This window comes from Eubalaena glacialis, chromosome 6 (genome assembly GCF_028564815.1).
Source record: "Eubalaena glacialis isolate mEubGla1 chromosome 6, mEubGla1.1.hap2.+ XY, whole genome shotgun sequence".
In the NCBI taxonomy this organism is placed as follows: Eukaryota; Metazoa; Chordata; class Mammalia; order Artiodactyla; family Balaenidae; genus Eubalaena; species Eubalaena glacialis.
Window position 1 is genome coordinate 8,661,366 of NC_083721.1, and position 26,241 is coordinate 8,687,606.

Here is a 26,241-nt window from a genome sequence, read left to right on the forward strand (position 1 = left end):
ATGTATTGCTTTTAGAAAACAAATCCTTCATGTTTTTTCATTTTTGGTTCCTACCTCTTGGCCGACCCAGCAGGAATTTGGCAGTTGAACGTGCTGCTTCTTGCAGAGGCTAAAAGCTGCCTTGCTGAGAGTCACTGGCTGCTGGGAAGACTGGACTCCTGGCGAGGAGAGCTGGGTGAGCGGTGGGAGTGTCATTCCAGTTTGTAAAAATTAAAGGGCTTATCCATTGTTGACACTGATAGCATGGAGTGCGGGCTCCTTACACGATTCTTGCTAGTTGTAAGTATGTTTGAAATTTTTTATAATCAAAAGTGTTTTTTAGGGTTACCCAAGGCACAGCAAGGTGTGTATGGATTTTGTTTTGGACAAGCCCATACCTTGCTTTTTTCCCAATGTGAAATCTTTTCTATTATGATTCATGTTCCAGAAGATTTTCGATAAGTTATATTTAACCCACTGTAAATATAAGCAAGCTCAAACTAAGGCACACCTTAATTTATTACTTCATTTTATTCTGTTTATGAAGCACATTGTCCAACACCTGAATTCTTTCCTTTAAAAAAACCAGAAGCCACACCAGTGCCAAATCAACACAGATAGGCAGTGGTGGTAAACGGAATGACTTAAAATTCTGCTGACTCCATGATTTTTTTTTTAAATGGAGAGAACACCAGAATTTGCCATCTCGTGCTTCTGGAAACTCAAGGGCTCTGCAGGCAGACTGAATTGATGATTTGCCAGAAGGGTTATATAGCGTCGCCTGACCCTCCTTCCAGGGCAGACAGCCCCCCTTGGTTGTCTGAGTCTTGACAGACCAGATTGGAACATTCCTGCTGCCTTCTGGATGTTTCTCGGTGGATGAACAGAAACATAAGACTCTGAGAAAAGCAGCCAAACACAGAATATGTCTATGTGATTATTTTTGTCTTTACTCTGAATATAGGAGCCAAGAGGACATCATAGGACAATGATGAATGAATTCACAATTCATTGAGCATCATTTTCACCCACTAAATTAGCCAAAAAACAAAAACATGTTATTTTAATTGCAGTTTATTTTATTTGTTTGTTTGTTTGTTTATGGCTGCATTGGGTCTTTGTTGCTGCGCACGGGCTTTCTCTAGTTGCGGCGAGCGGGGGCTACTCTTTTTTGTGGTACGCGGGCTTCTCATTGCGGTGGCTTCTCTTGTGCGGAGCACGAGCTCTAGGCGTGCAGGCTTCAGTAGTTGTGGCTCACGGGCTCTTCTAGAGTGCAGGCTCAGTAGTTGTGCTGCACGGGCTTAGTTGCTCCGAGGCGTGTGGGATCTTCCCGGACCAGGGCTCGAACCCATGTCCTCTGCATTGGCAGGCAGAATCTTTAACCACTGTGCCACCAGGGAAGCCCCCAAAAACATGTTTTTAAATGATATCCAAGATGGGGAAAGATATAATAAAACAGATACAGATACTCCTACACCTTGTTTAAATCTTGGTTGGATTGTAAACTGGAAAACCCTTTTGAAAAGCAATTTGGAAGTAGTTATCAGGAATCATAAGTTCATATCCTTTGACCCAACAATCCTACTTCCAGTAATCTACCCTTAGAAATAATCAAATATATGGGAAAATCTATACTCTGGAAGATTTATAATTAAATACGTTGTATACAATCACTTGGAATATTATCCGTCAACAGAAAGACTAACAATATAGAGAAATGGTCAGATCAATTAAAAAAGCAGGTTAAAATAAATTATAGTTAGTAGATTAAAACCTTTTAAAACATACATCTGAGAAGGGAGTAGAAAATATGGAAAAGTGATAATAGTTGTTAGGATGAATGATTAAAGCTTTCATTTCTGGTTTTCAAACTACCTATATATAGTATGATTATTACTTTCATAAATTAAATATCCTACATACTTCTAACCGTGGTAAAGGAAAACAATTTAACCTCCTCGAATTTAGAATTTATGATTATCTGGACAGAGATAAAATTGGAATTTCCTTTGTTGATGGGCACAAGCAAAATTATAGGCAAAATATTTAAATTACTTTAGTAGTTCAAGCCCAAAGTCATTCTTTAGCATACTTTAATTAATTGAATGCATTTGAAAAAAGTAGAACTGCATTAAAGAACTTTTTCCCCACCACACCAGACTACAGTTGTCTGACTCAAAGATTTCATTCTCTTTGTGAAAACTAATTGAGGAGGTGGTGTAATCTGTTTAAGAAGCATAAACAAATTATGTCAGGTGGCTTGTGTGGCTGTAGGAGACGGGATATTTTGTTGCCTTTTTCTAATAGGATAATCAGTGCACTCATTTGCAAACTGGAGGGACTTTCTCATACCCACTAGAACTTTCTTAATCAAAGAATATATTCCTCGTCTTACACACAAACACACACACACACACACACACAGTGCCCTAGGAAAACAACAAAATCCAACTACTAGCAATTAAAGAACTCCTGCGTATGACTGCACCCCAGTCTATAGGAAATGGGGGACTGCACTCGGAGCTCCCCCGTGCTCCAGAGTATTATGAATTCTTCATCTTTACGAAAGAACTTATTCATCCTCACTAAAAATCCTCTGAGTTTTTATAACTTGAGGATACCTTTAATAACACACTCATTTTCTATAATGATCTCTGGCTGTAACGCAGCGCATAAACCTCTCTTCCAGACCCTGCCCTCAAGTCTTCCTCTGCCTCATTACAGACGGGGTCTGCAGGAGGAACTTTCATCTTCCTCTTTGCATTTGCATTTTAGTGCTTATCGTAAAGCGGTAAGAGAAGTTCCAGGTAGTTTCACTATGTGAAAGCACAGCCAGCAATCGCGATTTCATTAGAATGTTAAGTTCTGTTCACTGTTCTTGGCTTGCTGAGGGTCATTCGCTGGGACAGCGTGAGCAGTAGGTCGAAAAGTGTGTCAGTACCCACGTTCCGCAGGAGAATTCACTCTGGTCCCTGTACTGCGCTGCTTTGCTCTGCGCACGCGCATGCCCGGCCCAGCTGCATCGTGGACCCAGCACACGGGGTATGGTGGGTAATCAGCTGTGCCCCTCAGATTTGCTGGCTGCGTGTGTTCCTCAGAGGCATTTTGCTGGGTGTTCCACGGGGCATTTAGTATGGGTGCAAAGGGGATGCGTTCACAGTACAGCTTCTGGAACACAAACTGCTATCTGTAGGATATGCCATGGTTCTATGGGGAATGGTCACCAAAGGTTTAGTAGAGGGAGTTGAGTGAATCCAGCAGAATGGAAACAGAAAATAAACCTATGACCAAACTCCAGCCAACCCAAGAAATAACAAGTAAAAGAAATAAGCACGAGGCCGCTACATTGCATCAGGAGCCCTGACAACCGTCTGGTTGATGGGCCAACAGCAGAGGCGACTTCTGGCCTGGTCATCAGCACAGGTGGTCTGGATCTTTATCAGCCAGGAGACAATAACAACCACCAGCATTACTCAGCACTTGATAGCTTTATCAGGTGTTTTCACAGGACTTTTCCATCACGGGAGGTAGAATGGAGACACAAGATGATTCCTCTTTTTCCAGAATGTCCTTGTGGTAGAGCATCTCCGGCTAGGGTGAAGTGTGCCCTGTGTCAGTCTGGAGTGCCGGAGTTGCCTCCTGTCCTAGAGGAGCTACCGCCCAGGAGCCATCCATCCCTTCCACCGGGTCAGTTAACTAGACGCCCGCAGTGTGCCAGGCGCTCTGCTCAGGGTGCCCATGAAGGGCGACCTGTTTCTTCCTCACGAGGCCCTGTGCGGTTAAGGGGTAGAGTCCAGTTTTATCTACGAGGAGATGGGGGCTTGGCATAGGTAGGTGACCCCCAGAGATGCCCCCAGCAAAGCATCTCCATTGGGTTTTCTGTGACCCCCTGCTGTGGCAGAGGATCCCTGCTCCAGCAATCCCTCAGTCTGGTCAGACCAAGTGCCCGCTGAATGGTGGTTGTGCTGGAGTTGGAATGGCCCAGTACTCTCCCAGAGATACACACTTAATTGCCAATTTCCTGTTAAGATTAAAGCGGTGCCTCATCCCACCTGGCCCCGGGGGATGCTCTTAGAAGAGCATCCAAAGCTGAGTTACACCAGGACTTGGAGTGGAAGTGACAATGCCCTAGGCAAACCAAGGCGAGCTTATTTTCCACACGTGTTCACATCTTTAAATGCGATTCGGGGTTTGCTCTGCCTTGACCTCACCCCCTCCCCCGCCACTCTACCCTGCATGAAGTGAGCTGTTTCCCCCTTAACCCTGACACCTCTTATTGTCCTTACGACTTAGGTGGCACACATGGTCTTGTATTGCTGGTTACCCTTACTATCCTTTCCCCTGACTTGATTAAACCTTCAGTGAGAATGCACCTTTACTTAAGATTTCTTTGCATATATCTCCCATATATCTAACATGGCATTTTAATTAATAGGAAATGTATATGTATATTTACAGTAAATGTATATTTATTATTAAAAACTCCACGCCACCGGACTTACTCTGTCCTTGTTTCATATGGTTCAGGATACCTTAAAACATTTTTTTTTGAAGGAAAATGAAACAAAATGCATGGGAAAGATTTATGTATTTACTTGGGGGAGGGGGAAATTAAACTTCTCATAATAGTTTTTAAATTAAATTTCATACTCGTCCAAATTCTTTCCTTCTCCACCCCTTCCTCTGATATTCCCTCACTCTTTAAAGCACAGGATTTTGATGGTATTCACAAGGAAGCTCATTTACTGGAATAAAGAAGTTCTTTAAGTTTTAAATTTTGGAACGTTACCAATGGGTCTGAGCCTGGGTTTCAGATTTTACTGGCATTTTGTTGGCAGAGCAGGCTTTGCAGCCCGTCCTTATTTGAGCATGTTTCCTGACACCTTCAGCGGTACGGTCCTATGTTTTTTAGATGAAAAAAAAGAAAAAAAGTTTAAATAGAAAAGAATATATAAACATAATAAAGAAGATTGATTCTAAAACATCCAGCAAAATAAAAGGGCAGTAAAAACTCTCAAAAACTAACAAATGGGAAGCACTTTCTTTTTAAAGAGGCAGGATGAAGACAAAGCTACGAGAGAAATGTTTCAGGAAACCCCAGGAAAAGCTGCCTTTTCATCTGTGTTCATTCTCCTCTCTACTCACAAGTGTCCTGTTGAAATAGGGTTGAGAATACTGTACTTCCACTGCACTGGGCACATGGTGGGTACCTGAGGTCATCCAACTGAGGTGAAGGGAAAGCTTATGGAGGCGAGGGCAGGGCGACAGACCCTACATGTGGGGTGTCTCCAGAGACTGGCCACAGAGGGAATCCTTTGCCACCCCTGGGTCTGAAGGGGCAAGGGAGGAAATAGTATTTCCCAGAGCCCCCTGGAGGATCTGTGAGAGCAGAAAACAAGGCCCAATGTTGGGAAAGAGCGAGTGATTCTCTGAGACCAAAAGCTAGTGTCCTACTTAATGGGGAAATCCTAAGAGCATTTCCCGAAGGCTGGGAGCAAGGGCAGGATACTCAACTTCTATTTAACATCATCCTAGAACTATTAGCCCATTCAGATAGATAAGAAAAGTCAATTAGAGGCATACAAATTGAAAAAGAAGTAAAACTATCTCTATTTGCAGTTGATATGATGGCACACCTGGGAAGTCTTAGAGAGTCAAAGATAAAACTAACTGAAACAATAGTGGAATTCAGTTAGGGAGCAGGGTATAAAATGTTCTGCTAGCAGGGAGCCCAACAGAAGCCGGCCTCAGGGGGTCAACAGAGTTGGGCAGAAAATGGGATTGGGGAGGGAGGATTGGAAAATAACCATCTGAACGAAAATCTGTTCTAGTATTGGATTCTGAACCAGGTTTAGTTCATGAGGGCCGTAAACCCAGCATGTCATGGAGCAAAGCCCCGCATTAAAGAAAGAGGCCCCTTGTCCCACTGAGTGAAGATTTCAGCTGATGCTAAGCTTCCTGGTAGAGCAAGCTCTGGCATGTTGCTTGATCTCTGCCGGGCGGGGCGCAAGGAAGCCACTGGAGAGGTCTGAGCCTGAGAGGGAAAGAGGAAGGCTGATATCTAGGGCAGCAAGGTGGTGAAAGAAGCAATGGTTTGGGGGCCAGCTGGTAGGAGTAGGGAATTTTTCCTCATAATTACCCTTGAAACGGCAATGGTATTGGGGTGGAAAAACAGGGCCCAGAAAGTGGCAGGGTGGAGCTTCCCTTTCTAGAGGAAGAAATTCATTACCTTCACAATGCTTTGTCTGCCCAGATGTTTCAGCAGCCACTTGTAGGTAGGGAAACTACTTATTATAGTATTGATATTTTATGTAAAATTGGTTAGGAACGACCAGCATATTTGAAACTGAATGTGTATAGAGCAGGGAAAATACCTCTTCAGACATGCAAGGCAGAGGTAATAAACTTTGGGACAAGTGTGGTGGTATTTAATTTTTAAAAGTTTTGGTCAACTCTATTTCCATTCTTACAAAAGTAAGGATCCCATTTCGATCTTACTCTGAGTATAAATTTTCATAACTTTTCAGAAAAAAGTATACTTGAACAAATGTAAGACACTCCTTGCTCATAGATAGGACAACTCAACACCACAAAGATGTCAGTTCTCTCCAAGATAATTTATAAATTATGCACTTTTACTAAAAATACTTGTTGTTTTTGGGTTTTTTTGGTTTGTTTCTTTTAAATGCAGGCAGACAAGTAGATGCTAAAATTCATTTGGAAAAAATATATATATGCAAGAAAACAATGAAAAAAATATATATCCAGGAAACAATGAAAAAGAAAAGCCATGAGGGGGCCCTAGGCTTGATAGATTTTAAAACACACTACAAAGCCTCTGTAATTAAAATGGTGCTTTACTGGTACATGAATAAATGGAGAGAGCAGCAGAAAGGAATAGGAAGTCCAGAAATAGACCCAAGTACATACAGAAATTTAGTATATAATAAAGGTGGCATCTCAAGTTCCTAGGGCAAAGGTATAATTTTTAACAAATGGTCCTGGGACAGTTTGAGAGACATTTGGGAAAAAAAGATAGTATCAGTTCCATACCTTTCACCATATACAAAAATAAGCTCCAAATGGATCAGAGTTCTAAATTTAAAAAGTGAAGCCCTTTAAGTACTAGAAATAAGTGGATGAGTTCCTGCATAACTTGGGTATAGGGAAAGGCTCTGAAGACACAAAAACAAGAGGCAGTAAAAGAAAAAAATCGATACATTTGACTATTTAAAAAGAATAAATTGTGGTATGATAAAAACCACCATCAATAAAATCAAAAGAGGGCTTCCCTGGTGGTGCAGTGGTTGAGGGTCTGCCTGCCAATGCAGGGGACACGGGTTCGAGCCCTGGTCTGGGAAGATCCCACATGCCGCGGAGCAACTGGGCCCGTGAGCCACAACTGCTGAGCCTGCGCGTCTGGAGCCTGTGCTCCGCAACAAGAGAGGCCGCGATAGCGAGAGGCCCGTGCACCGCGATGAAGAGTGGCCCCCGCTCGCCGCAACTAGAGAAAACCCTCGCACAGAAATGAAGACCCAACACAGCCAAAATAAATAAATAAATGAATAAATTTATTAAAAAAAAAAATCAAAAGACAAACAGTTAACTTGGAGAAAATATTGGCAAGATAACACAGATAAAGCATTAATATTTCCTAATATATTAGAAACTCTTAAAAATAGGCAAAAGACACTAACAGGTAATTCACTATACGTGTGTGTGTGTGTGTGTGTGTGTTTATATATAATGAAAACTGCACATACAAGAGAAATGCAGATTACAAGTACAATGAAATGCCACTCTTACATATCAGATTGGCAAAAACTAAAAAGTGTGATATCACACTCTATGGTAGTATCTCATGAAGTTAAATATGCAGTTACTTATCCTCTGACCCAGAATCGCACTTATAGGAATTTACCATGAAGATACATCGCCAACAGTACAAAAATATGTGTGAACAAGGGTGTACATTATACATACCGTCATTTTTGGAAACTACCTAAACGCACATAGGAGAGTGGTTGAATAAACTATGCTCCATCCACACAATGCGACACTACGCGGCAGCTTTAGAAGAGAACAAGGAATAATAGCTCTATGAATGTCTAAACAGTGTTTTCAGGTTATATTAAGTGAAAAAAAAAACCCAAAAGACAGTAGAATACAAAATGGTAACTTTCTGTAAAGAAGCAAGAGAAATGAGAAAATATGCAAGTATCTATGCATTTGTTCATAAAGAAACACAGGAAGAATAAACCAGAAACTAGTGAGATTAGTTGAATTGTTAATTATAGAAAAGAGTTTGATGGGGAGACTTAGATAGAAGGGATAAGTGGGGGGAAATGTGACACTTCTCAGAGTTTACTTTTCTGTACAGTTTTGTTTTTAATAAATTTATTTATTTAATTTGTTTTTGGCTGCTTTGGGTCTTCCTTGCTGCGTGCGGGCTTTTCTCTAGTTGCGGAGAGCAGGGGATACTTTTTGTCGCGGTGCGCGGTCATCTCATTGTGGTGGCTTCTCTTGTTGTGGAGCCCTGGCTCTAGGCACGCGGGCTTCAGTAGTTGTGGCACGCGGGCTTAGTAGCTGTGGCTCGCAGGCTCTAGAGCGCAGGCTCAGTCGTTGTGGTGCACAGGATTAGTTGTTCCGCGGCACGTGGGATCTTCGCGGACCAGGGCTTGAACCCGTGTCCCCTGCATTGGCAGGCAAATTCTTTTAAAGATTTTTGATGTGGACCATTTTCAAAGTCTTTATTGAATTTGTTACAATATTGCTTCTGTTTTATGTTTTGGTTTTTTTGGCCATGAGGCATGTGGGATCTTAGCTACCCGACCAGGGATTGAACCCGCACCGCCTGCATTGGAAGGCAAAGACTTAACCACTGGACCGCCAGGGAAATCGCGGCAGGCGGATTCTGAACCACTCTGCCATTGGGAAGTCCCTCTGTACAGTTTTTACTCTTGGAACCAAGCTAAAGAATAAAGAAACAAGGAGGGAGGGGAGCATGACCCTATAATGGAGTACAGAAGTACAGTTAAACCTCACCTTATTTCAGAAGACTAGCATAACCACACTCAGGTAAGAGAGAAAAAGAACAAACCCTAAAAACTTTAAAACACAATATTTGACTATATACCCTTAGGCTAAAGACAAAAAAAAACTATGGATAAATATTGAACCCTAGTTAGTAAGTTTGTTTTTCACAGTAGCATGGGTCAGCAATTCTGAAACCACTTTTTGAATGTTAGAGTATTGAGCAAATAAGTCAAGATATTTGAGATAATGGGAGCCAGACCTCATTATTGGAGAAGGAAGTTACAAATATAAAAAGAGGGAGAATAAAGTGGACCTAGTGCTGTTGGATTGGAACTGGGAGTTTTCAATGAATTCATGGTTTTTAAGATGGATGGATGGATGGATAGATGGAAGGAAGGAAGGAAACACACATACTTTTTTGTTCTTTCCTAACACCCAGATTTGTTTTTTAAATACCATTCTCCAGTAAAAGGAACCAGAGCTCCTTGGAGAAAAGGCCAATTCCAGGGGCTTGTTCTGAGAAAGTTCAAGATGGTTGTGGAACCTCTTCTTATGCCAAAAAAAGTAAGGAAGTGCTGAACGATGACAGGGACTTGTCAGTAGGAGACAGACACCAGCTTGAAGGAGCTTCTACTTGCCAAATCTGGCATAATATGAGCATCAGAATAAATAATGATAGGAAATTAAATATTCGGTTGGATAAATAAGGCTCCACAAGTCCATTCTGCTGTAAAGAAAGGAAGAAAGAAAAGTAAGTGCGGAGAGAAGAAAAAGCTCTTCCTTATAGTAGCATCCCAACAAGTACACATGGAAGAAATGATGGAATCAGAAAAACCACTCTTTGGCAACCATCAAATAAATAATTGATTCAAGTAAAATCCTCCACAGATGCTAACACTAGTAGATTAAATTTCATGAGAAACATGATATGTATTTTATCTCCCCAGAAGTACTTAATTAACTACAGTGGAAAAACAATAACTTTACAGTGGAAAAGCTAGCACACACCACCCTACCCAAGTGGCTCAAAGTTAACTCACCAATACTGGGACGAGGCAACACTGTGTGCTTCCTGATACCGTGCACTGAGAAGGATACACTCTCACTAATGTGTGTTTCTGCCAAAATGCTAATTTGAGTCTAATCATGAGATTTCAGATCATCTAAATTGAAGGACAGGGACTTCCCTGGTGGTCCAGTGGCTAAGACTCCACGCTCCCAATGCAGTGGGCGTGGGTTCAATCCCTGGTTGGGGAACTAGATCCCCCATGCCACAACTAAGAAGTCCGCATGCTGCAACTAAAGAAAAAGATCCCACGTGCCGCAACTAAGACCCGGCACAGCCAAAATAAATAAATACATAAATATTAAACAATAAATAAATACATAAATAAATTAAAGGACATTTTATAAAATAACTGCCTCCACTCTTCAATAAATGTCTAGGTCATGAAACACAAAATGAAGAACAGAACCAGATTAAAGAGACTAAGGAGACATGGCAACTAAATGCAACACATGATCCTGGATTAGATCCTCAAGCAGAAGGCAGATTGTGTGTTACTATCAAGGGCCTTGTTGGGACAGTGGATGAAACTTGACCAAATTCCATAGATTAGATCATGGGTTGGCAAACTATGGCCTGCTGCCAGTTTTTGTACCACCTAAGCACGCAGAATTTTTTTTTTACATTTTTAAATGGTTGGAAAAAAGTTTTAAAAAGTAAAATCTATATGACATCTTGGGAAAGGCAAAACTATAGAGACAGTAAAAAGATCAGTGGCTGCCAGGGGTGAGGGGAGAAAAAGGAGGATGAATAGATGGAGCACAGGGGATTTTTTACGGCAGTGAAACTATTTTATATGATACTGTAGTGGTGGATAGATGTCATTATACATTTGTCAAAAAACCCGTGAAACTGTACAATACAAAGAGTGAATCCTACTATTAAACTATGGACTTTAGTTAATAACAGTGTATTAATATACAATTATATTATATCAATTATAGCAAATGTACCACACTAATATAAGATGTTAATTATAGGGAAACTGGGATGGGGTGGGCGTTGAGGGAGTATATGGGAACCCTGTACATTCTGCTCGGGTTTTCCTTTTCTGGTTTTTTTTGAGGGGGTTGTTTGTTTGTTTGTTTGTTTTGGCCACGCTGCACGGCATGCGCGATCTTAGTTCCCCGACAGGACTCGAACCAGGGCCCCCTGCAGTGGAAGCATGGAGTCCTAACCACTGGACCGCCCGGGAGTTCCCTGCTCAGTTTTTCTATAAACCTAAAGCCACGCAAAAAAGAAAGTCTATTAATTAAAATAAATTCTGTATTGTGACACATGAGCATTATATGAAATTCAAATTTCTGTGTCTATAAAGTTTTGTTGAAACGCAGCCAGATTTATTTATTTACATATTGTCTACAGTTGCTTTTTTGCTCAGACAGCAGAGTTGAACAGTTGCAACAAAAACCATAGGGCTCACAAAAGACTAAAATATTTACTATCTGGCCTTTACAGAAAAAGTTTGCTGACCCCCGGATTAGATAGCTGTGTTGTATCAATGGTAAGTTTCTAATTTTGATAATTGTACTCTGATTATGTAAAACAATACCCTTAATTTTAAGGAAAGATACACTGAAGTATATAGGGATAGAGAGACATTATGGCTGCAGCTTACTCTCACATGGTTCAGAAAAAAGAATTACGGACAGGCAGACAGATACGGAGCAGCCTGTTTGGTAAAAAGTTAACAGTTGGGAAATCTGGGTGCTGGGTGAAGGGCATGCAGGAATTCTTTTTTTTTTTTTTTTTTAATTTTTATTTATTTATGGCTGTGTCACGTCTTCGTTTCTGTGCGAGGGCTTTCTCCAGTTGTGGCAAGCGGGGGCCACTCTTCATCGCGGTGTGCGGGCCTCTCATTATCGCGGCCTCTCTTGTTGCGGAGCACAGGCTCCAGACGCGCAGGCTCAGCAGTTGTGGCTCACGGGCCCAGCTGCTCCGCGGCATGTGGGATCTTCCCAGACCAGGGCTTGAACCCGTCTCCCCTGCATTGGCAGGCAGATTCTCAACCACTGCGCCACCAGGGAAGCCCAGGAATTCTTTATACTCTATCCTTGCAAGTTTTCTGTAAGTCTGATATTATTTCAAAGTAAAAGATTAAAAACAAAATGAAAAACAAAATATCATGGGTCTTAGAACCAACCAGACCTTGATTTGAATTCCTGATTTGCTGGCTCAGTGGCCTATTTATAGAAGTGGTTTTTGCCTTTCCAAGACTGTGTCCTCATCTGACTTGTAAAGCTTAGATGAGATAATGCATGTAAAGTGCAGAAAATCGGCATTGATTCCAGGTGACCGAGTTGAAACATGTACAGTGCCTTCAGGAAAGCGATTCCCAGATGTCTGCTTGGAGACAGACGTGGTCAAGATGAGTCAGTGTCCATCTTCTGAAATGGCAGCTGCATTTCAAAACAGAAGGCCCTCTGTTGGGGTAAATGAGCCATGGCGATGGCCCCATGGTGGAGCCCCTCCACACCCAGCTGAAGATGATGGGCTCTGATCAGCCTGAGAAGTGGGTTGAGAAGATCCTGTGATCCGGGGACTCCTAGTGGAGGGGTTAGACATGATCTGACTTCCCATTTTTGGCGGCAGGTTTAACTGTGCCGAGGGTCTAGGATCAGGACTGTCTTGTAGGCTTGGCCTCAGAGGTAGTTGTGGGTGCCATGAGTAGTTCAGTCTACACAAGTTTAGCTGTCCATCTGTGAATTCTGTAACAGCACTGGTCTAAGGTAGGAGGTGATGCTCAGACATCCAGTATTTATGGTGCAGTGTCAGGGGTAAGAGACAATGGTTTGTGTTCATCTTGAATAATACAGACCAACATCAACAAATGCTTGATGTACTAGAAAGGTGCCTCATTCTGGAAGCTGAATCCACAGGACTCCCTCCCTGTGAGCAGTTAAATGATTTAGCAGTAGTGTAGATGCTGTTCTGTATGATGTTGGAAATGGGGAAGATTAGATGAAAATCTATGAATGATTGGTATGCTAGGAGATATGGAAATCTAACAGAGCATCTGACCCACAGACATCCTTCAACAGAAATACAGGTGGGGCCTCGGCTTCTGGGGAACACCCAGGGGGAAGGTGGTGATGGTTCTACTCTTGAGCAGTCCAAATTCCCACTTTGCCTCTAACTGAAATGCGCATCCTGTTATACAGAAAACACAAATAAAGGAATATGATCTAAAGCTTACTTATTTGACAGCATTACAAAAAGGTAGATTGATGACAGGTCAGTGTAGTTTTAAATGCCCAATCCAGAAGATAATGGAAGAATATATTAGTAAAACTGTTGTGCCGCTGTGTATAAGTGACCAAAAGTATTTGTAAGCAATAACCTAAATAATGTGTTATTTTTAAAAAGCCAAATAGCTAATTCAACCAATGGTTTATAGCTTTGCTAAGTGGGTTCAGAGACCCTAGAACTGGAAGTGAGGATTCTGCAACCCGGTTGTGTTAATCTGAAAGCTTTTTAGTCCAGGTTCAGATCACGTTAGTGTGTGTGTAGGTAAGAGAGATGGGGGAGGTGGGCGAGAGGTACAGAGAAGAGGCATTACCTCTAGAATTTGTGAAGGGTCCTGAAACATACACTTTCCACCACTGTTTTCCTCCCCATCTTCCCTCTGACCATCCTTTTTATCTCCAAGAAGAGGAAATTGAAGGCCTTCTGGGATCTACACAACAAAGAGTAAGTGATACATTTAAGCCCCTACCCTGCATCAGAGCATCTTGTGTATTCCTTCATGCTCCAATCTTACGGAGAGCGAGACCATTTCCTAGGTGACTGAAGAGGTGGAGCGACATGCCCCTTACTCAGTGTTAGTTCATATCAACAAGGGGGTTTGAATCCAGATCTGTCCCATTTCCTGTCTGAGTCATCTCCACCCGCAATGTTTCTAAAGTTCCTCAGGAACCTTTCCTTTCCTGCCAGGAGCAATCTCAGCTTTGCCCCCCACATGGCTAGCTCTCCGTTCAGAAGTCACTGGTCGGGGTCCAGCACCTTCCACCCCAGACCACAGCCCCATGCATGGCAGAGCCCTCCCACCTTCCTTGCTCCAGTCTACGTGTTCTTGGGAGCAGAAAACACTACTCATTTTCTTTCAAAAAACAATCCTATGCATTCTTGCATAGAAGGCAACTGTTTTAAAAATGATTGTACTCTTAGAGTAAGACTCTTTAAAAAATAAAATATCTTTATATTTTAGCTTGTTAACTTTTTAAAAACTGATACCCAAATATAATAGTTGGTGTTCACAATCTAATACATTTGAAAAAAATAGTTTTTGAAATGAAGTTTAACACAGTTTCCTTTGAACTACATAGAAGTAAATACAGTTATGAATAGTGAGAGTTCATCTTCCAGTAAAGGTTTTCAAAATCAGAAATAAGTTGTTAGCCATCAGTGTGTGACTGCCTGGGTCCTCTTCTCCTTCCACCTCATCCCTGCCCCCCGTATTGGGTCTTTTTTTTCACATAGAAAACATGGAGCGGGGGGGATTCTCTGAGAATATGTCTTTCTGAAGGCTTGGGAGAGGGAGAGTCTGAACTGAGAAGACTGGGGGGAGAAGACAAGGCACAGCATGGGCACCAGCGTGAGTTGATGAAGCTCCTCAGGGCTCCCAGGGTGGAGACCCCCAAGGATGCTGGCAGCCTTCTGCATGCCTTCTCCCCAGCCCTGAGGGAGCCTGTGCATGGACGTTAACTGGACTCGGCCTGCCACCTCGCACAGGCCACGTGCTCTGCCAGGGAATGAGCGTGAGGGACAGGCACCGCCATTCGTGTGTTATAGGAGAATTCGTACAGTGAGCCTGGTAAAGCTCGGACAGTGGGCTGCTCTTGCGTGGCAGATCTGCGATCTCTCTGAAGGGAGGAAGTTGTTCACCAGCTAGTGAACTGTAGGTTAAAGAAAAGTTGGATTTTAACAAATCTTTTCTTTAATAGCATTTTTCCTGATTTTGAAATGAATGCACTCCAAGTATAGAAATCGTGGAAAATTCAGAAAAGTATAAAGAAAATAAACACTTGAAATCTTACCACCCAGAGATTACTTAGAATAGCATAATGAAGAAATTTAAATCATCACATAATTCTGCTTCCACCTTCTGGAGATAACCACTGTTAATAGGTGTCCTGTATTCTTCTATGTATGCACATAGGAATACATAGCTTACATAGATGGGATCATACCATGATGCTATTTTTAAGCCTTTTTTATTATCAACATAATAAAAATGTGTCCATAACTAAATATCTACATTATTTTAAGAGTTCCAAAATAAGCAGTGTTTCCAGTCATCAGGAACTTTTTTTGTAAAATATATCGTGTGTGTGTGTAGTATTTTTTAAGGGGAAAAAGTATAGAAGCACGTACATTTCTAATGAGAGGAAGGACTTCTTTGGATGACTTTTCTGCTTTGTCCTTTGCTGTATTTTTCCAATAATTACACTCCTTAAAGTAACCACAGCTAATATTTTGGTATATTTCCTAACAATTTTTAAAAGTGTATTTTAAAGCATCATTGGAATCATGCCGTATATAGGATTTTCTACCCTCTTTAAGTCGTCTCGTGGTGTTCAATGGACATTCGCCTGTATCACTGATGGCTATATGATGTTTTTTCATGTGGGGATATTATGATTTTTTTCTTTCCTCTGTCATGGACAGTTTGTATTATATATGATTTTTTTCACTGTGTAATGCTGTGATGAATAGTTGTGTCCCTGAATTATTTTATTTCCCTGTCTGAATACTCCTTAGAATTCAATCTTAGGCGTGTAGTCACTGAGTCAGAAGGTGTAAAATGTTTAAGGCTCCCATTGCACATGAACAGACTGGCTTTAAGAGTTTCTGCTCATTAATTACTTATCAAATAAGGTCTTGCTCATTGGTTATAATAAAATGCGTGCTGAAGGTAACTGTTATTATCTTATTTTTAAAGCAGATCTTTCAGTCCTGTTCTTTGAAATATTTACAAATATTATATTTAAACATAAAAACCATGCTTCTTTCCCCCCAAATTTTTCAAAAGTATTTTAAAATTAAAGGTAAGCAGTCATCTTAAAGAACGTTTAAAAATAAAGAAAAAATCATGCTAATGTAGCCACAGTTTTTGTTTTGTCAAATCTCCTTCCTCCCTTTTTCTGTGAATTTTACACATTTGGGATAAAAGTATATGTAGGTTTCATATCCTGCTTTTTAAATTGAACATTCTATTGAAAGCATTTCTTCCATGTTGCTACATAGTCTTCATAACTATCATTTTTTAATGATTACAAATTATTCCACTGACCTCATGTAACGTAATTTACGTAACCATTTCCCTACTGAACTTTTATGTAATTTCCAAATTTTTACTTTTATAACACAGTGGTGAATGTGGACTATTTCCTTAGGTTTGAATCCTCAAAGTGGATTGACTGGGTCTGTATTTAAACTTTTGTTCATTCAGAATTTTCACTAACTCATACTGGCCTGTCTTCTTGGTTAGTTTTTTTAAAAAATAAGTTTATTTATTTATTTATTTATTTATTGGCTGCATTGGGTCTTTGTTGCTGCGCACGGGCTTTCTCTAGTTGCGGCAAGCAGGGGCTACTCTTCCTTGCAGTGCACGGGCTTCTTACTGCGGTGGCTTCTCTTGTTGTGGAGCACGAGCTCTAGGCGCACGGGCTTCAGTAGTTGTGGCACGTGGGCTCAGTAGTTGTCGCTCGCGGGCTCTAGAGCACAGGCTCAGTGGTTGTGGCGCACAGGCTTAGTTGCTCCGCGGCATGTGGGATCTTCCCAGACCAGGGCTCGAACCTGTGTACCCTGCATTGGCAGGCAGATTCTTAACCACTGTGCCTCCAGGGAAGTCCCTTGGTTAGTTTTAATTATTGAAACTTAATTCCAACAACAACGTGAAATTTAGGACGTTCCGGTTGGCAGGGAACCCAGTAGGAACTGTGATGTCCTTAGTAACAAAGTGGTCAGGACGCTGTCCTGTTTGCCAAGTGAGCCTTGGGAGCTCTGGATGTTTCAGACCGAAGGGAAGTGTACAAAAACAGAGCACTTTCCTCGCGTGCCCGGTTGGTATACAGTGCATGCCCTCTGCTGCCACTCACAGAAACCATTTATTAAACAGCCTTTGCCAACAAGGAAAAAAAGCACAGAGGCAGGGAGGTAGTCATTATGTAACCCCCTCCTTTTTTTTTTTTTACCCCTCCTTTTTCTGTTTCCTTTTGTGAGAATGACATCAGCTCGGGATGGAAATGCATTTATGGTGTCTCCTTTCTGCTAAAGTAACCTAGAGACTTCATCTTCAGAGATGCAAAATTGAGATTTTGCAAACGTTCATAAATGCTTCTTTGTTGACCGTGAGCCGTGTGGTTTAGCCCCCAGTGTTATCTTAGATAGCACAAATAAATCTGGCGGCCTCCACTGGCCTCAAACTAAGCATTACACCACCCCCAGTCCCCCTGCCCCCCCCATTGTCTCCCTCCTCGCAGAATTTCCTCTTGGCCTTCAGCAGCACAAGCTCAGTCTTCTCATCAATATGCCCTGTTAACTGCTGCCAAAGCTCCAGCGGTTTAGTGCATATGTTCCCTTCATCATTTCTCTTTGTTCTAGAAAAGTCTGTGTTTGTTTTCTGAACCTCCCCGCCTCCCCTCGCCTAATTCCACCATCACCACCGCTTCCTATAGACATGACCTTCTACTGTCTGCATGTTCATTTACAGAACATCCTAGATTTCTGCCACGGAGAGAGCCTTTGCAATCAGCTCACAACGTGCAAAATCATCCCCCGCACCCCTTCCCATAGAAACATTTGTTAGGCATCGTCGCCCCAGAGCTCGTGCCTTAGGAGCCCAGGTGAAGGGCTGCTGGGTCTCTCTGGGAAGCAAGAGGCTCCTAGGAGACAATGTTACCTCCCTGCGCGGATAAAGTTTCCTTCTTAGGGTTTTCTGCCACTCCAACGCAAGAAAAGGACGCTTTATTCTTGGAGCCCAACAGTGTGTCGGCAGAGTCGATCTCAATGGGTTATTCATGGTGTCCAAGAGAAATACTTCTGGAGCTGTATTTCATGTGAGATGGAAGTGGGCTTGGCACCCGGACAGGGGGGCTGGCTGCTCGCTGGGAATGCCCCGTGCCTGTCGGACTGGCCCGGCCCCTGCCTGACGTGGCCAGGCTCTTCTTAGCAAGTCAAGGGGTCTTCTGGCTCCTCCCCACCGGGTCTGCCTGCGCCCGGCGAGGCTCTGCCAGCCTGCGTGCGCGCGCAGAGACCCCCTGGTTGTTTTGGCCTTTAAGTATTTTCCGTCTCTTACCATGTGTAAAGTTCCACCCCGTTCCCTGAGCCGTTCCCGAGCCGGGAGGAGAGGATGAAGGGCTATCAGAGCGTGGTCTCTCTCCTCAGCACGGGGGTTCTGTGGAAACCCTGGAATCGTTCATGGAAACTTTGTTTATACAAAATACCACCTCGCTGTCATTCCTGCCCTTGCCACTTCCCTCCCCCAAAAATGTATTTCAAAGAGGCCTCTGCAGCGGCCCTGACCGTGGACAAACCTGATGTTTTGCTTTGTCTGATAAACCGGCGGTGAACTGTGCCTGCTCAGTACCTGGTCAGCAACTCCTGGGAACGCACAGGAAAACCTTCGTAACGTGGAGTTACATATGTAGAATGGAACTGGGAGGAAATTCTCAGAGTGAGGGACTTTTTTCCCTTTCCTTTTCTGGGGAAAAAAAGAGAGAAAAGAAAAAAAAGTTAATGTCGACTCATTTGGTGGAGATACAGTGCACTTTTCTACCTGTCCCCCAAAGGGAAGTTTGTATTCTTTTAAATAAAACCATTTTAAAAGCAGAACTCAAGCCTAAAAGGATCCAAGGTTCTCCTGAGTTCTCAGAAGGTGTAGATTTATTTACTATAGTTAAAACATAATTAGTTCTCAGGGGATAGTGTGTGTTTTAAACGGCTTTATTGCCACCATATTAGTTTTCTGAATAATCAGAAACTTCTGTTATGATTATGTTCTAGTGTTCAGACAGAAACGCACTGTAAGTAGAAACAAATGTCAGGAATTGCTAGTTGTCACTCGAAGAAGGGACACCACATCAGCCGGGGGGGAGAAAGAATCTGATAGGATATTCCAAAGAAATGTAATCTAACAGTGTCTTGAATAAACCTAATGACAGCTTGGGCAGGTACACGTGCACACACACTGCCCCCCCAACCATCTTTTTTGATATTGAATGGCGTTTTCTTTGTCCCTTTTCCGTCATTCTCACTGCAGAGGCTGGGAATGGGGTCAGTATCCCTTGAAACCCATAAGATGGCCCTTCCTCACTAACACATCCACAAATGAGTGCACACAGTGTCCCCCACTCTGAGCTCTCGGTTCTCATGTCGTGTCCCTGTTCTGGCTGACTGGTCTTTCCCACCGTTTGCAGGTTGATGTTTGAGATGCCGCAGGAAATGGGTTTAATCGCCATTGCAGTCCGCCAAACGCAGGGCAAAGGTCAGTCATCTTTTGTTACTGTTTCTGTGGTTTTTGTTTTCTAAAATCTGTGACTCTCCTGGCCAGAGAGCCAATTGATTGCACGTGCTGATCATCGACATGGCTCGAGTCAGAAGTTGTTTTCACACACCCCTAAAATGGGGAAGAGGGAGGGAAATCAATTAGAAGATTGAACCTTAGAAGAATTAAAGCGTTCTCTTAAACTGAGATGTTTATTAATTAATTGACGTCCGCTTGTGATGGTTTTAATGTTCATTTACCTACGTCTTGTAAATTCTTCTTTCTGACACATTCTAGGCATTGCAGTGTGTGAGTAATAACTATGTTATAGAGACGTTTATTTTCCTGAAGGTTCTCTGTGAGGTGCCTTCTGTGTCTATACCGAGTGTCACATGGACGGGTCGTTCATCTGCCAGCTGGCACTGGAATTTGCACGGAGTGGGCACTCCATCAACGATCAGTGCCTATTCACAGAATGACCACAAAGAAGCCAAGGGCTGCCCAGAGCTTCCAACACCTGCTGACTCTTGGAGGCAAGAGCCCACATCGTCCCAGAATCCATCTGGGGTCCAGCCGCAAGCAGATTCGTGCTCAGTGGTCATACCGAGAGCGATTGGCCCCTGTCTCTCCCCACCCGCAGCTGGCAGCAGGCCGACCCAAACGTCCTTTTAACTCTCAGAGGCTCTTACGCCTTTCTCAGAAGAAGCAATGAAATAAGAAATCCACTGTTTTCGCTTCTTTCTCTTGAGCATGTCGTTTGAACATAACTCAAAGAGAGAAAAAAATTTATTTTATTCAAGGCTGTGGTGCTCAGTAAGGTGGTTTAAAAGAAAAGACATGGAAGAAGGTTGATTATACCTCTCGTTTTGATTATTTTATTTTCTTGGCTTCTATTTTTTAAGAAAAATAACTCAGAGAGTTAATATCAGAGATCATTTTTCAAATTCAGCTTCCTTAAAAAAAAACAAAAAACAGCAAGATATAATTCACATACCATCCAGTCCCCCAGTTTAAAGTGTACTAGTCTGTGGTTTTTAATGTATTCACAGCGTCGTGGGACCATCACGGTAGGGATCACTTCTCGCAAATGGCTTCCAGGACCTCTCCTGGACCGGTATAGATTCGGTCCGGTTTCCCCACTGTCTCTGTTTTCACCTGCATTGCCGTATGGTGAGAATTAAACTGCGAGTGATGTTCAGACACTGTGTAAGACTTTATCATCAAAGTATAAATGATATGCTCACAGAGGGAGGACATTATGCTGATTATTGGAAACTTGTTCAGCAACAGAGCTTCAGATTTTAAAAAGCTTCTCTGTTGTTGAGTTAACCCCAGAATAACCAAGCATGTTCATCAGTCGTTCAGGTGGGACAGGTCTCTAGTGTGTGGCTCTGAGGCCTCAGCAGTTTTTCCAGCATTACGTGCATCTGAGTCTGTTCATGGTGCAGAGTGGCCAGTTTCCTGATGGCGCTTGTGTTCCAGGGCGGGGAAGGAATGCTTGGCTGAGCCCCGTGGGGTGCGCTCTTTCTACCCTGCTTGTCTCCATCCCACTGAGATCCCAGCTGGGACAGAGGATTCCGTTTGTCCAGCATCTGATGTCTCTGGCTGTCGTGGAGGCGGTAAGGTCCATTCCTGGGTACCAGGTATGTGCAGTTCATCACCGTCACATCCCCACCATGCATGCACACCTCAGTTCAGGTGTGTTTGTAGCACGTGTCTGAATGATTCCTTCATGTGGAGCCTCAGCCTGCTTTTGCAAAGCCGGCAGCAGAGTGCTTCTGGAGGTTTAAAAGCACCGTCAGGTTTATAGCTGCTTCAGGCTTGCTGCAATGTGATTATTTTCCAGAATTCCCTTTCTGTCCTGTTGTCACATTTGTCAAATGTCCTAGTAAGGGCAAGCCTCTTTTTCCTTTCTGCCTGCCTGCCTTCCTTCCTCCCTCCCTCTCTCTCTTTCTCTTTCTTTCTTTCCTTCCCCTTCCTTCCTTCCTTCCTTCCTTCCTTCCTTCCTTCCTTCCTTCCTTCCTCCCTCCCTCCCTCCCTCCCTCCCTCCCTCCCTCCCTCCCTTCCTCCCTTCCTTTCTTCCTTTCTTATTGAAGCACATTGGACTGGATGGGTCTACTTATCTGTGGTGCTTTCTGGTGAAAAGGCTTATTTTATAGGCCTAAACAAACCTTCTCATTTCCTACCTTCATTTACCACAGTCTGCTCAGCAAAGCTATCCCTTGTCTGTGGCTGCCTGAGTTCACTGTGCATGTTTGTTTAGGGCCATCTGCACCCAGCTGTAGGGACAGATGTGCCTGCTACATCAGTACTTTTGAATGCTTTGGTGTCAGTTATTAAGAAGACAAGGAAAAGAGAGCAGTTAACACAGTCATGAAGCCTTTCTCCCATTCCCCAGGCTCCACTTGCTGTATCCCCCTCCTCCTTTTCCTGGAAGAATTTCATATGGATATAAAAAGGGGGTTCTTGGGACTTCCCTGGTGGCACAGTGGTTAAGAATCCGCCTGCCAATGCAGGGGACACGGGTTCGAGCCCTGGTCCGGGAAGATCCCACATGCCGCGGAGCAACGAAGCCCGTGCGCCACAACTACTGAGTCTGCGCTCTAGAGCCCGTGAGCCACAACTACTGAGCCCGCGAGCCACAATTGCTGAAGCCCGTGCTCCGCAACAAGAGAAGCCACAGCAATGAGAAGCCTGAGCACCGCAAGGAAGAGCGGCCCCCGCTCGCCGCAACTAGAGAAAGCTCGCACGCAGCAACGAGGACCCAATGCAGCCAAAAATAAATAAAAAATTTTAAAAAAGATTCATTCATCTAAAAAATATTAAACACATACAATAAAAATAAGGGGGTTCCTTCCCAGCCTCCCTCCCCACCTACAGCTCTTAATGTCAGGCTAAAAACAATTATTGTATTAATTCGTGAAGCAAGATGCTAAGATCCTGACTTTGAAAGGGGGCCTGTCATGAGTGTTTCAATGGAGAAGCAGTCCTCTCCACTGCCCCTTAAGCTCCTCCGATGTGGCCATGTCCTCATAGTCATGGTATGTAGGACCAGGGTACGTGTTTCCCGTATTACGTCAAGTCATTGGCATGTATGCCGAAGCGTGACATTTGTTACCGGGTGCTCAGAATCCTTGCTGTGTCTCATGGGCTTGGGCTCATCAGACTGTCACCAACCTTCACAGGCCCAGCGTGCAGCCCCTGAACTGAACACTTCACCTTGCACTAAGCAGTTGAGAAGATAAAATTCTGTTGTGGGGAAAATGTTTTTAACCCTAGCAACAGGTTAATTAGTCTTAGGAAAATAAAGTAAAAATTTAAATTAGTCTGTTTAGCTTTTTCATGGCTTTAACTTTGACCTTTTAGCCTCACTTGTTAACTTAGCAAGCACTTTCCGAGTGCTTGCTGTGTGCGAAGGCTCTGCCAGGTGCTGGGGTAGCAGGTGGGGAGGTGGAAAGCTTGCCCTCAGCAGTGGACCCGGGTGTGTGTGTCCCCATTCTCCTTAAGAAGCTCCCACCAAAGTTCCTATCCCATTTCTGCAGTTGTCCAGCTCAGCCTTATCTTCTTATCTGTATGGTTTTTGGATTGGCTTCATTCTTATTTTATTTCCAGTCTTATTGAGATATAAATGACATACTGCAGTGTATAAGTTTAAGGTGTGCAGCATAATGACTTGACATGCGTGTATTGTTAAGATGATCTCCACAGGAGGTTTTATTAACATATATCACCTCATATAGTTATTAAAAAAATTTTTTTTCCCCTGTGATGAGAACTTTTAGGATCTACTCTCTTAGTATTGGGTTGGCCAAAAAGTTCGTTTGTAACAGCGTACAGAAAAACCCGAACGAACTTTTTGGCCAACCGAATATTTATTTATTTATATAACTTTATGTATTTATTTATTTTTGGCTGCGCTGGGTCTTCGTTGCTGTGTGCGGGCTTTCTCTAGTTGCAGCGAGCGGGGTTACTCTTCGTTGCGGTGCATGGGTTCACTGCGGTGGCTTCTCGTTGAGGAGCACGTGTTCTAGGCGTGAGGGCTTCAGTAGTTGTGGCACGTGGGCTCAGCAGTTGTGGCTCACGGGCTCTCGAGCGCAGGCTCAGTAGTTGTGGCTCGTGGGCTCCAGAGCCCAGGCTCAGTAGTTGTGGCTCGCGGGCTCTAGAGCGCAGGCTCAGTAGTTGTGGCGCACGGGCTTAGTTGCTCCGCGGCATGTGAGATATTCCCGGACCAGGGCTCAAGCCCATGTCCCCTGCATTGGCAGGCAGATTCTTAACCACTGCGCCACCAGGGAGGTCCTGAATATTCATTTTTCCCCGAGTCTAATTAGCGTACACACTACAGCTACAGGGAGGTTGAAATAGGCCCCTGTTGTGCTGGGTTGGCCTCTCTTACGTCCTGCCTTTCTTGTCCCCGGCCAGATGTCACCATCCGCACACAAACCATACCCAGCCTTGTCGGACCAGGGGCAGTGCGGTGGCCTGCTTGCCATCCCTTCCGGAACCCGCGCGGGGCTGCCCGCTCTTGCTCCTGCTGCTTTTCTGTCCTCGAGGTCCTGCTGGGCTTCTACAGCCTCCTCCCACCCATATATCCTGCTCCTGTTCTCTTCTCTGCACCTCCAGGTCCTATTTGCCCTGAGAGTCCTGGCTCAAATGCCATTCCTGGAAACTCCTACCTACAAACTCTCCCTCCCCCGACGCCATGCAGCGCTTTAAATGTCTGGGCCACTTTTAGGGCACCTCCCATGGATTGCTTGAAGCAGGGTTATTTGTGCTCCGGTTCTAACTCCTACAAAGCAACCAGCTCTTTGAACACAGAATTGGTTTTATTTTGGTCCTCAAAGAGCCTAGCGTAGTGCTTTATACATGGGAGGCCTGTAGTAGCTGTCTGAATAAAAGGTTGAGACAATGAAAAATAAACACCTGGACTTTCTCTTCATCTTGGAATAGATGTCCTTGTTCACCTGGGTGAGAACCCAGAATTTCACAGGTTGCATCATTAACTAACTAGACCTGAAAATGTGAAGTGAGACAGGAGCCCGAGAGCAGGGCCAGCGCAGAAGGAAGCAGCGGCCCCTCTGGTGGGGGAGCTGTTTCTGAGCTCCGGCCAGGACTGTGCTGGCCACAGTGGGACGTGGGTAGGCAAGAGAGGAGGAAGAAGGGGAATTGGGAGAATGACCAGGACCATGGTCTCCCAGGTGCAGATTGTCTAGACCAGCGTCTCTCACTCTCAGCACTGTTGACGTTTGGGCCCCTCCGTCTCGGTTGTGGGACCCTCCTGGGCATCGTAGGCGGTGGAGTGGCATCAGTGGCCTTTCCCCACTAGATGCAGGTAGGGTTCCTTCAAGCTGTGACGAGCAGAGATGCCTCCCAGTATTGCCAGATATCCCCTGGGGGACAGACTCCCACCCCACCCCCTCCCATCCCCCCAAACCTTATTTTAGTCAGAAAAGTAATACGAGGTTTCCCTATCATAGGGCAGATGAGCTTTTAAAGGACAGAAACATGTTCTAACTGGCCAAGGTGAAAAGAAGTCCTGCTGGAGGGAGGGAAGAGGATTGCTTGGAAGTGGCAGGCTGCATAGCATAGGGTTAAGCTCCCAGGGGTTGGTGTCAGAAAGCCTTGGGTTTGTATCCCAGCTCTGCCACTTGCAGGTGGTGCAACCTCAGGCAAGCCAGGCAGTGTCTCTAAGCTTCAGTCCTCCCTTTGTTAAATAGAGATGACACATGGGCTTGGTATAAGTGACATACAGGCTAGCTCCGAGATGGGGCTTGGTGCCGTGCCTGCCCCCCGTGAAGAAAGAGCCAGCCCTGTGGGACTCAGAGGCCATTATCTACTCTCTGGTCTCTTGGTTTTATTTTGCTGAGTGTCTCTCTTCCAGCCTCATGTGTCCAGATGGGCTTCCTTCTACCCACACCTGCCTGCCAGTCCCAGACCCAGGAGCCCTGGCAGTTCTGGCGCCCACTGGGCCCCACCCAGTCTGTGTGCCCCAACTTCACAGTCATGGCAGGAGGTGGGGGTCTGGGTGGCCCAGTTCAAGGCAGTGTTCACCCTTGGCCCATTCCACTGAGACCAGGCACAGGCAGGGTTGCCCAGGCCACATCCTTCAGGATGGAGAGGCAGCAGGCCACTGGGCAAGTCTGTTTCTCTTTCCCAAGTTGACTGGTGGCAGTTCATGGAGACCTTCTCTAATAACTCAGTAAAACGAGTTGCTCCTCTGTATCTCCATGGCATTCTGCTGAGACATTTCTACCTGGCTTTTAGGACGTTGGTTAGTTCAGGGCCATTAGTCTCTCTCTTGAGCAGAAGCTCCTTAAGGGAAAAGAGCCCTGAGAGTATTATTCTCTCCCTGCCCCCTGTCCCCAGCACACGATGGTACTCTGTGGTGTGGTGGTTGATATTGGGATAATGAACTTAATACCCAAGATAGGCATCTTCGGAGAGTGTTTTTGATGATGAACAACGATGGGGGTGGGGAGAATGCTGGGATTCCTGTTGAATGTGTTCTTTAGGTCTCCTTCCCTCTAGCCTCACCAGGTAGTTTAATACTGGATTGTTCCAAAGAGGTGATTAGCTGTCTCAAAAAGAAGAGAGGGTGAGACTCCCTGTTCCATTTGTTTCAAGAGTATTCTGTTCATCTTTTTTCTTTTGTTTTATTTTAGCTGGACGACCTCTT

General features: G+C 44.0%; 1 protein-coding gene across 1 annotated transcript in view; it reads left to right on the top strand.

Moving 5' to 3' along the window:
- The window catches only part of HLCS (holocarboxylase synthetase), a 191,338-nt gene that overhangs the window by 157,578 nt on the left and 7,519 nt on the right, over positions 1-26,241 (top strand). Inside the window, exons 7-8 of the mRNA XM_061193943.1 lie at positions 19,501-19,568; positions 21,051-21,211. Of these exons, the coding sequence (XP_061049926.1) occupies positions 19,501-19,568; positions 21,051-21,211 (229 nt within the window). The remainder of the gene's footprint in view (positions 1-19,500; positions 19,569-21,050; positions 21,212-26,241) is intronic.